Raw genomic sequence first — 12,502 nt, 5'->3', positions numbered from 1 at the left:
CTGTCAGAAGTCCTTATACTCCTTAGCCAAAGAGCAAATTTTGAAAATGCCCCCGGGCGCCAGAAAGTCTTGCTGATCTTGCACCTCAGCCAAGTCGTTCTGTAAGAGAGCCCACAGGCTCCAACGTGCTGGCATAATTGGCCCTGCCCGTCACGTGGACAAAAAGATATGCACCCCTCCCCAGCTCTGCAAAACCGATCTCGTACAATCAGCCGCAACATCTCCAGAAGCCTGGGTGAAGGGTACCACAATGCCACACTTTGCAGGTAACCCTTCCCATCTTTACTTCTGAGCAACTTCCTTGTGTTTCACTTCTTCTTTTTTCTTTTTGAAAGGTGTCTTTCAACCTCAAAGCTGGGTCTGCATCACGAAAGGGGGCGGGAGAAGACATTTTGTTGTGACACGTTAAGTTGGTTGAACTGTTTATTTTATTTGAAACCTTGTTGTTTTGTTTTGGTTTGTTTCTCTGTCCAGGAGTGGTGGAACAGGATGGAGTTGGTGACTGGGAGGAGATGAGTGTATTGGTAACAATGCCTTTCCCCTGGCCATGATTTTCAACTGTTGTTATTTGTCCGTCATTTAACCGTTATTTGCAGTCACTTTGATCTAGTTGTTGGTTGTTTTAGGTAAGGGCAGGGCCTGACAAGTACCTGGGTGATCAAAAGAGGAAAAAGTAATTCTTGGTTCATTGCGGCTTCTAGAGGGATGGATGATATTGGAGGTAAGACTAGTTATGTAAGGAGAGGGGCTTTAGACATTTGGAAGCTATTGCCCTTTTCTGGTCCTTCTCCCACCCAACAAGATTTAGGCTCTTATGTTAGCCTTCCTAATTGTGTTTTATTTATTGCTTGTAAAAATATCCAAATTCCACTTTATCATAAAAAAGGTATCACAGCAATTTACAACTACATGAAAACATAAAACCAGACAATAAATCATAAAAAGTTTAAAGCAAGGGAAAATAAAAAAAGAAATTAGAAATTAGAACACCAATAGACTATTGTATGTGGGATATGTGTGTGCTGATCCTGAACACTAGGTCATCCCATAATAAAACATCAGTCATCCACAATTTGGTTGTGGATGAAGCAGCAGCCCAAGTCTGTATTACTGAGACCTTCAGGGGGCAGGCAGGGGGGGCATGAGGCTGACCTGACCCAGGTTTGCCTATTTGGGTCCTTAGTACCTTGTTAATAGGGATGCTGGTGGCGCTGTGGCGTAAACCACTGAGCCTCTTGGGCTTGCTGATCAGAAGGTCGGTGGTTTGAATCCCTGCGATGGGGTGAGCTCCCGTTGTTCTGTCTCAGCTCCTGCCAACCTAACAGTTCGAAAGCATACCAGTGCAAGTAAAGGTAAAGGTACTCCTGACCATTAGATCCAGTCGTGGACGACTCTGGGGTTGTGGCACTCATCTCGCTGTATTGGCTAAGGAAGCTGGCGTACAGCTTCCGGGTCATGTGGCCAGCATGACTAGGCTGCTTCTGGCGAACCAGAGCAGCGCACAGAAACGCCATTTAACTTCTCGCCGGAGTGGTACCTATTTATCTACTTGCACTGACGTACTTTCGAACTGCTAGGTGGGCAGGAGCTGGGACCGAACAATGGGAGCTCACCCCGTCACGTGAATTCGAACCACCGACCTTCCAATCGGCAAGCCCTAGGCTCTGTGGTTTACACCACAGCGCCACCCGCGTCCCACCAGTGCAAGTAGATAATAATAATAATAATAATAATAATAATAATAATAATAATAATATCTTATTTATATCCCACCCTCCCCAGCCGAAGCCGGGCTCAGAGTGGCTAACAACAGTAAATAGGTACCACTCCGGTGGGAAGGTAAATGGCATTTCCATGCACTGCTCTGGTTTTGCCGGAAGCGGCTTAGTCATGCTGGCCACATGACCCGGAAAAATTGTCTGCGGACAAATGTTGGCTCCCTTGGCCAGTAAAGTGAGATAAGCGCCGCATCCCCAGAGTTATTCACGACTGGACTTAACTATCAGGGGTTCTTTACCTTTAATACTAAAAATAAATGCAGCTTGGGTTTTTTTGCAAGAAATATTTCATGTTGGGGAAATATGACTTTGTGACAAAGATTGCTGATAAAACATTGCTGCCTAAAAGATTTGTAATAAAACATTGTTTTCTCTTAGAATGTCCTCTAGTTTTCATTGCTCTGGGGGTATGAATATTATACATTCATGCTTTATATTCCATGTACTGTCAGAAATCTGAATTGCTAACATTTATTGCATGATTGTGTCACTCTTGTTTGAATAATAGCTTCCTACTTCCAAGATGCTCCTAGTTATTGCAAAGGAGCTGTCTTCTGAAACAAGCTAGACATGATCTCCCCTCTCAAAACAACTGAATGCACCTGATAATGGACCTTTCAGGGCTTGTTAATAGATATATTAACAAATGTTTGCGTAAATTCTTGTCTAGATAAGGTCCCATTTGAACACGTTGTCTGGGGATGCCTCAGTGGCTCATGTTTATGGGCTTGCATAAAGAAATGCATCGTTGTTGTCTAGTGTCAGGATGTGGTGCCCTATTCTGCATGTGTAATATCCATTATGAATGCCATATTGAATATATAAATGCCATGTTCACTTCTGATCTTATTATGCAGTCAAGCATGATGCTCGACAGTCATCATTCCCACACCATGTTAGAGACTTGCATTTGGTGTTATAACCCTTAAGGGTGGAGTTGGGTTATAAAACTACAGATGCCAAGGCCATAATTCACGGGCAGCAAAGCACAGTTAGCAATTAGCTGTGCTTTTGTAGGTAAATTATGTAAATCACTGACTTTAAAGGAAACACTTTTGCCCCTGTTCTTCTTTCCTTTTTTTTAACCGAAACTTAGAAAATGTCAATCCGCAATAGGTAAACCCATATTATTTTGCCAACTGATTTCTACAAATCTATTTTTTCCTTCAAAAATCACACCAAGTTTTTCGTCTTCATCACCCGTAGGTGCCTGAGCAATGGAGATGTCTCACAGATTTTCATTTTAAAACCTCTTACCTTCGGTCTTTTGTTTTAGAATTATCTATTGGGTCTATAGTTGAGAACCTCAAGAAAGCGAAAGAGATAGCACATGGTCACCCTGGAATTCCTGAAGAGCTAGGATGTTACCTGCAGAAAGCTCTTGATGCAGCAGGAGGATTGGACCTTTACCTGACAAGAGAGGCAAGTTCTAACAGGTAACACATTTATCATCTGGCTGTGACAGAAGGCGCATCTAATTATCTTGTGCTACCTTCTCTACATTGTGAATGTATAGTTCAATCTATTGTTATATGTTTGCTCTCTTACTGCCATGAGTGGGCAAAACAAAAGAAATTTTTTCCTTCCAGTAGCACCTTAAAGACCAACTAAGTTAGTTCTTGGTATGAGCTTTCGTGTGCATGCACACTTCTTCAGATACGAGTGGGATTATCACAAATGTTTTGATGGAAATCTGGAAAAAACCCCACCCCATTAATATTTCTTAATGGCCCATGATGGTTAGGTGATTTCTCTTCATGGAATCTAATCATTAGAAAATGTTTTCTTGATAGTCTCTGTTGGGATTGTTTTGCAACGAGAGAAGAATCAGAGTTTCGTGAGAGTGACACTTCTAATCTACCCCTAGTAAAAGGCTGGTGTGTTTGTGTACATGTCTGTTTGTGTGTGAAGGAACAAAAGAAACAATTTTGGGATATTACAGCTTCCCTCCCATGCCAAATTGCAGCATTGAGAGGGGAGTTATATTCCTCAATGTAAGCAAAAATTATTTAGGGGAGCTCACAATGACAAACTTAAACCAACTCCTGTCTTATAACAATGCAAATAATGAGACATGCAAGTAAAATTGTTGCTCATGTGCCTCTCAAGTCAAGCAATGGAGATCAGGAAAATATGGAGATCAGAAAGTTTAATGGGTGAAGCATGGCTCTTATTTCAGTCTGTGAAAATGTATGCAAAACAAATACGAAATAGATGTGGACCCACACCAGTTATTCAATTATTTTAGGTTACAATATTACACAGGTTGCAATCGTAAACAAGTATGCTATTGAATTGGGCTTACTCCCAGATACATGGGGTTAGGATTTCAGCCTTATCTTGGGAATAAAACTCCATTAAACACTTAGACACTTTTAAGATTGTGCTTTTAGATGCACCAGAGCTTGGGTCTTCAAATAACTAACCCTGCGAGCATTAATTAATCTGCTAACTAAATTGCTTTAGTAACTAAACTAATTAATTAAGCTAATTTTAGGTATCATTAATTCAGCAGCCTGACTGGGGCTGTCATTATTCCTTTCTCAGCTATAACAATAATACCTGGGTTGCTAAATAGTTCCCATTTATCAGCATATATTCTACTATGGGGGGAAGAGAAAAAAGTTTGTTCATTTCTTAGGAGCTACCAATGTGTAAACTGTTCCAGTCTGTAGGTTAGGGGAAAACTGAGTGTTGGTTCTGTTGCTGAAATAATAGTCGGTAGTTGTCTGACTAACGCTTGCTGGTGATAATAGCTATACATTATCTTATTAAAGTTGTTCAAGCACTGGCGAGGGGCAGCAAAGAGGTTACCCGAAATGTCTTACTCTTCCAGTCTTGGAGTAGCTGAGCATATCTGTTATGGGTTATGAATTTTTTCTTATATTATGGAAGACTGTGTGGGGAGCAGAGCAGGAACAGATGATGTCTATTTCAAATGCTGGCCTGGAGGTATTCATACCTAAGCCTTCTGGGGTTCTGCTTTCTTCCACTGAGGCAGATCTCATTTCCTTGAAAGGAGGAGGAATGCTTGGCTATTCGAACATTGGAGCTGATGTTGCGACCCCCTTAAAAAACAGCTGCATAGAGTGATACTAATTATCTACATTGATTGATTGATTGATTGATTGAATGAATGAATGAATTTATGCCCAGCCTTTTTTCTCTGAGGAGCTCAAGGTGATGTACATGGTTCTTCCCCTCCTCATTTATTCCCCACAACAACCCTATGAGGTAGGTTAGTCAGAGATGCAGGCCGGCACTCTAACCATGACACCACACTAGCTCAGTGTGGAATAAATGCATGTAAAATTGTCAAGCATTGCCAATTAGGTGGCCAAAAACAGCCAACTACACAAGATGGTTCCTCAATGCTCTCCTTCAGCAAGGTGATCCCACCGATATGTACAAACCACTGATCTAGAGCTTACAGTTTCTTTGGGGGTTCATCATTCTGATGTCTGTTGTGCCTGGACAATGACTATTCTTATACATGGGTGGCCATAGTCATATAAGCAGTGCCTTGCTGGATCAGGCCAGAGTTCCATGCAACAACGTATTATTGCTTAACAACAACAAACTAGGTGGCTCTGAGAAGATTATAAGTAGGACTTGAAGATCATGGCCATCTTCTATTACAGGAGTGGGAAGTCTTTGGGTCTCCAGATGTTGCTGAACTACAACTCCCACCAGCCCTTGCAAGCATAGCCAGTGGCCAGGGATGATGGATGTTCAGCAACATCTGGTGACTCAAAGGTTCCCCACACCTGTTCTATTAGTTGCTTCTGGCACCTGATAACCAGAAGTATCCATGAAGAGATCTGTCCTTCACAAATTTATCTAAAGCAAGCTAAGCTTGTGTTCATCAACACATATTGAGGTAGCAAATTGATGTTTTTTTAAACACTAGGGTCATAGCCTAAGGATTTATTAGAAAGGGATACCAAAAATAAAAATAAAAAATCTGTTTCCAATGAGATGGTCCTTTTCTTCCTTTCCAATTATTAGGACAACATCATCCAAGGATTGCCTTTTGAATGTCCAATTCAGTGAAATGAAGGTCAAGACTAATGAAGAGCAGCTCTCAAGCTATGCAGAAGGTGAGTCTTTTGCATTATGAAATAACTATGTTTTGCACATTGATAATGGAGTTTAGGCTTTGCATGCAGGTAAAATTTGGCAAACCTGAACAAAGGCTTCATCTAATCCTATATGCTTACTCACAAAGCATATATGGATTTCCAAATTCTGGGTAGAACCAAGGAACCATGAGATGCATACCTGCAAGCATAGATATGTGATCACATGTTTTATAATTTTGTACTATTTATTTATACCCAAGAGTAGACTAGCTTTATGCCAGTGTAGTTTGTATTATTATTTTTTAGTTTGTATTTATTACAATATCATGTAGTGTATAGGCTGCAACAACTATTTCTTGTGGAATGTTGCAGACATCTAGTGAACGTTGTGAATGTTGCCTGCCTGCCTGCCTGATTCATTCATTTGTTAAAATACTGATATCCTGCCTTTCCATTTTATGGATTCTATAAGTTAGCTGGCTAATACTGAAAAAACATTTCACATTATAATACACAATAAAAACTAAAACAAATAAACACAGCACCAACATCAAGCACATGCAACAGAATCAATAAAGCACCATAGAGAAAGCCCTATCCTCTTCATAAAAATGGGATGAATGGAGCAGGAAATTTAAGGAAGATCTCAATGTGTGGGAAGGTCCACTTGGAAGAAAATGGTCCTTAGTGTATCCCAGACCTAGACCATTTATGACAACCTTCTCCAACCTGGTGCCCTCCAGATGTTTGGGACTATAATTCCGATCCCCCCATGCTGCCTGGGGTGATGGGAGTTTTAGCCTGAAACTTTTTGTGAAAACCAGTACAGTGGTACCTCGGAACTTAATTCGTTCCAGAGGTCCGTTCTTAACCCGAAACCATTCTTAACCTGAGGCGTGCTTTCACTAATTGGGCCTTCCACTGCCAGCGCACCACTGGTGCGCGATTTCCGTTCTCATCCTGGTACTACTGTACTTTGAATTGGGTCCAGAAACCAACTAGGAGCCAGTGTATGTAAAAGAAGCATTTGGTTTGCACAGTTAGCCACCTGGCGGCTGCATTCTGGAACAGTTGCAGTCCCCAAAAAGCCACACTCTGCCTAAAGTGTGTTACCATTGTCTAGAGGATGTCACCAAAGCATGACTTACTTGTACTAACTTGTTTCTATCCCCAAAAAGGCTAAAAATGGCGAACTAACTTAAGCTGCTGAAAAGCAGCCTTGCCAACTGAGCATTCTGGGTACTGCTTATGGCAACATCTAAACAGCAGTTTTGAAGGCGGTCAGTTGTATGGACCATACACCATAGCTGTCAACTTTTCCCTTTTCTTGCGAGGAATCCTATTTGGAATAAGGGAATTTCCCTTAAAAAAAGGAAAACCTTGACAGCTATGCATACACAGCAGAAACCACAGTTTTTGTACAATTGAGTCCACAGTTCTCTTTCTCCTCCCTTCCTCTCCTTGCCACAAAAGGAGGCAATCCTACACACCGGGAGACGAAGGTGGGGTGGGTGGAGCAGTCCGCCCTGGGTGCTATCCCGGGGGGGGGGTGACATCATGGCCGCCCCCGCCCCCGCCCCCGTGATGCTCGGTGCCTGCCATGCACCCCCGGGACGCTCACCGCTCACGCCCCGGGATGCACACTGCTTGCTTGACACGTGCCACGCCCCCGCAGGGGGCACACCACACCCCCTGGGAAGCACGCCAGCCACGCCCCTGGCTGTACACCGCTCCTGGTGCCTGAGCAGGTAGCTACGCCACTGATCCTACAACCTGTAATGGTTGCACATTCTACGTAGTAGCAGTCATACTTCAATTTTAGAAAAGAGGTACCGGTACTTTTCCACAGATATTTCCATGATTTGCATCAACACGCTGAAAATTATAAGTATGCAGTCTCAGAGGAGGGCTTGCAATCTTATTACGGTCCATAGGTACTCTAATTTTTTTGTACCCCACAAAGAGATAAAATGTAATAGGTATGCACACCCGCAGGCTGAAGACAAGTTTTAACAAGCTTCCAGTTATAAATTCAAAATCATGCAAATGGGAGATAAAGATGTGGAGATTTAGGGTTGTATACAGCAAAGTTTTAATGGGCCGAAGTTACTCGTGTCCATTAATTTTAATGTGTCTACTCTGAGTAGGATTAACATTGGATCCAACCCATTGTTGCCATCACACCAGTAGCAACCTATTCCGTTCCTGAAGAATGCACAGTCCAAGCATTTGATATGAGTGAACAGCCTTTCCCCCTCAAGCCATCTTTACTTATTTTGCTGGCAGTAAGGATATTAAATTAATGAAGGAGGAGTCAAATTTTTATTCCTGCAAAAATCTGGGTGTTTTTATAGAGGATGATTTGTCAGGGATGAATACTGGTCCATTTCAGATTATTTCAACACTCAGTGCCTTTGCTCCTCTCTGAAGTTATTACACTAAATCGCCAGGTTCGTGCATCCCAGATGTTTCCATCTTTTGAGTAATACATCATCGAAACAAAGTGCCCTGGAAACGTATAGCAGGAATACATTGTTCAAAGGGCAGCAGCGATGATAAATCTCTTAAATGATGTTGCTGTCTGGGGATAATGACTTTAAGAGCAAATGCAAGGTAATCTCGTGATTCTCAAACCCCCCATCGACTTAACATGTCCCAGGAACATGATATGTGAAACATCTTGAAGCCTTTTTTCACAGGGGCAAATATTCAAATATTCAGCGGTTCAAGCCCTGCTTTAGAACAATGCTAGCTGGCATTTATCAAAAAGGCTTTTAACATTTTAAATGATTGCCTGTTACTTCCTGAAGCTCCATGTTGATGCTGTCACTTTGTGGTTATAGTCCCAATTCTGAAATGTTCTTGTATCTTCATTCTGCGCCTTTGCTTGCCATTTGAGTACGTCTTGAGTGAAACTCTGGCCCCAGCTGCACTGTAGATCGACAGGAATACCTTGTTTAACAGACATGGCTTCTCCCCTACAAAAAACTCCCTGGGAAACATAATTTATAATTTATGTTGGGGTTTCCATAAGCCATAGAAGCACAACGACAAAATGTAACGGAACAAAACAATCTGATTTTAGAAATTTGCAACAGAGGTCACAAGTTGCTTGCCGCAAAGCAATATCTGTGAAAGCCCTACACAGACCTGAACCATTTTAAAGCCTTTTTCAGATACTAAGCACACATCCCACAATATTCCTCAAGACCTCCACTGCAAGGGCTAGAAGAGTGTTTTGTTTTCATGGAAATTCCCAGTCTAAGAATCACAGCTCCCCCCCCCCCCAAGGCAGCTTCTAGTCAGTTTGTATAAATATAAAAGTTTCATGCATTGGACATTGCCAGTGGTACTTGTGTATGTGAAATCAAAATGGTAGAAATGTAATGTATTTGCATCCTGTTTTCCTTTCTGCCCAGGGCAACTTCACAGGATGCTGGTGCGTATGACGGGAGCCAAAACGGTTTTGATAATAGGAAGGCTAAAAGTCCCATCCATTTTGGCTATGGCTGAACTGGTGCCAGAAGATAGCAGCATAACCATATGTGCCACACAGCCCCATTTTGGAGAATCCAGCCAGGAGGCCTTTGATTTCTCAGCTCATGGCAACAAAATGAGGGCACAAATAGGACCAATAATGGACTCCTTGGAGGTACGGTTTTGCTTTAAGAACTGTTTGTTGAATCTAAGTGACAAACACTGTTAATTATTGCAAAACTTCACATACACCTGTATTCTAAATTCCCTTGCTGCTTCATTAGACCCACCGAAGATTGACTCCATGAACGAAGGTCATACAAATTAGACTAGGCTCCTAAGATTACCCCACCCTTGCAATTAACAAGTTGCCTGGTGCAGAATACTGCTGCAAAATACTGAGGGTCTTATCTGGGTGGGGGAGGGGGGAAATGTATGTATTAATCATCTTGCTCATGAGCCTCCAGGTGATTTACATAAAATGCAGGGAAGGAAAGAGGAAATCGGCCTTCTAGACCTTGACCTTCATACTAACCTGGAGTGGAATTAGGATCAGAAAGATGCACATTTTGTGGTTGTAAAGGTCGCCTATCTGTGCTACACAGGGAGGGAGGTTTGAGAGTCGAAAGGAAAAGGGCGCTATTTGCTTTCCCCCCAATCCTCAGATTTCCCCATGCTGCTGGCCTTAAACTCTTGAACTCTTGAGTACTACTGTATATAGAAATATTGGAGTTGGGGAAGCATGTTCAGGAGGATAATAATAATAATAATAATAATAATAATAATAATAATAATAATAATTTATACCCCGCCCATCTGGCTGGGCTTTCCCAGCCACTCTGGGCGGCTTCCAAAAAAAATATTAAAATACTGTAATACATCAAACATTAAAAGCTTCCCTAAACAGGGCTGCCTTCAGATGTCTTCTAAAAGTCTGGTAGTTGTTGTTCTCTTTGACATCTGGTGGGAGGGCGTTCCACAGGGCGGGCGCCACTACCGAGAAGGCCCTCTGCCTGGTTCCCTGTAACTTGGCTTCTCGCAGTGAGGGAACCGCCAGAAGGCCCTTGGCGCTGGACCTCAGTGTCCGGGCAGAACGATGGGGGTGGAGACGCTCCTTCAGATATATTGGACCGAGGCCGTTTAGGGCTTTAAAGGTCAGCACCAACACTTTGAATTGTGCTCGGAAACGTACTGGGAGCCAATGTAGGTCTTTCAAGACCGGTGTTATATGGTCTCGGCAGCCGCTCCCAGTCACCAGTCTAGCTGCCGCGTTCTGGATTAGTTGTAGTTTCCGGGTCACCTTCAAAGGCAGCCCCACGTAGAGCGCATTGCAGTAGTCCAAGCGGGAGATAACCAGAGCATGCACCACTCTGGCGAGGCAGTCTGCAGGCAGATAGGGTCTCAGCCTATGTACCAGATGGAGCTGGTAAACAGCTGCCCTGGACACAGAGGAGGATATAAAGTTGTTCTGGTGGGCTTGCTAGAGATCAGGCCTCCCAGTCAACGATACAGCTTTTAAAAGGCCCAACATCTCACTACCCAGCTGTGCTTTAGTTAGGGCCAACTGAGATCCTCATATGCTCTTCCTGCTCTTCCTCCCTGCAGCTTTCTTTTGAGTTATTTCTGCTGTCTTCCCTTTGGTTCTCAGTTAAATGGTTGCAAGCTTCTCGGACTCTTTTGTCGCTGTGTGCTTGACAGGAAATAAATATGTACACCTCAATACAATGATTTTGGCAGATACACTGAGTGGTGGTGGGGGGGGAGAACGTTACAGATCACCTGCAATGGTGCAAGGTTTTAAAAATCCTTTTGGCTCCCTGCAAAGAGTGTGAAATTAATTGAATTGCTGTTGCTCTCTAGTGCTCATTCAGTGTAACTGACTGCGAATAAAAATATCTAGAGGCAAGCAGAGTACATGCAGTGTGAAGATTAAAGAAGGGCCCTGGATGGGAGCGAAGACATGAAAATGGAACTTTTAAAGGAGAGCGCTGCGGTTGATTTTCCGATGGCGTGCTGTAAACAGCCCTTGCGAAAGGCTAAGTGATCTAGATTGTCAAACGCGGCCAGAAGGCAGCACATTTTCAATACCTCCAAAGTGGGGTTAAGTTGGAAAGAGTCAAAACTCTTTGTAGCACATTTAGCACTGCTGCTTTTCTCTCAGCCCTGAATATCCAGAATGAGGGAACAGAGGCTCCCAAAGATGGGGGGGGGGGGAGGAGAGAGAGAGAGAGAGAGAGAGAGAGAGAGAGAGAGAGAGAGCAGGAAATGCCCAAAGAGGAATACATATACAGTGGTACCTCGGGTTACATACGCTTCAGGTTGCCCACTCCGCTAACCCAGAAATAGTGCTTCAGGTTAAGAACAGAAATTGGGCTCCGGCGGCACAGCGGCAGCAGGAGGCCCCATTAGCTAAAGTGGCGCTTCAGGTTAAGAACAGTTTCAGGTTAAGAACGGACCTCCAGAATGAATTAAGTACTTAACCCGAGGTACCACTATATTGTCTATTTAACCACATGTCTTACCCATGGTGGTCATTGTCCACCAAACATATTGCATTCAGGAATATATTTCTTCTCTCTCTCTCTCTCTCTCTCTCTCTCTCTCTCTCTCTCACACACACACACACACACACACACACACACACACACACTGATCAACTGAAAATATTCTTGCCCACTTTTGAGCTCTCATTGTGATTGGTTCCACCTTGGACATCGATTACATCTGAGCTTTTGAAGGTCTTGTGGTAGTGGACCTTACTGCGATCTGAAGCACCTATCATGTGGTTGGGCAGCGGGGAGAGGCTGCCGCCACATCCTTTAAGGTGGCAACCCTCTTCATGTAGAAATTCAGCAGAATGTTCATACGATCTCCTTGTTAGTGCATTGGATTGGATTGATGTAGCATTAGAGACAACATTCCCTGCCCCCCTATTGCCCCTTCCTGGTTTATCCCATATCTGTGGTTAGCTTTCATTCATGATCATTAAAGCACTGAAGCTCCTGCAAACACAGGGTTTACTAATCTGTATGCATTGGAGCAAGCACATCCTCTCTAGTGCAGAGAGGTTTCCTGGTGCCTGAAGGTGCGCCCATTCAAGGGAGAAAAGGGCTTCTTCAGACTGAAGACGAGCTGCAGAAAGCACTCTGGTTAGATGGGCCAAGA

At 43.2% G+C, this 12,502-nt stretch overlaps 1 protein-coding gene across 1 annotated transcript in view; it reads left to right on the top strand.

Moving 5' to 3' along the window:
- The first annotated feature begins 5,800 nt into the window (after positions 1-5,800).
- The window catches only part of LOC128408717 (D-threitol dehydrogenase-like), a 48,812-nt gene continuing 42,110 nt past the window's right edge, over positions 5,801-12,502 (top strand). The window contains exons 1-2 of the mRNA XM_053378741.1: positions 5,801-5,878; positions 9,280-9,512. Coding sequence (XP_053234716.1) covers positions 5,833-5,878; positions 9,280-9,512 — 279 coding nt within the window. The 5' untranslated portion in view covers positions 5,801-5,832. The remainder of the gene's footprint in view (positions 5,879-9,279; positions 9,513-12,502) is intronic.

The sequence above is a fragment of the Podarcis raffonei genome, chromosome 2 (genome assembly GCF_027172205.1).
Source record: "Podarcis raffonei isolate rPodRaf1 chromosome 2, rPodRaf1.pri, whole genome shotgun sequence".
Lineage (NCBI taxonomy): Eukaryota > Metazoa > Chordata > Lepidosauria > Squamata > Lacertidae > Podarcis > Podarcis raffonei.
The sequence above is the reverse complement of the archived record's forward strand: the minus strand, read 5'-3'. Positions and strand labels throughout refer to the sequence as shown.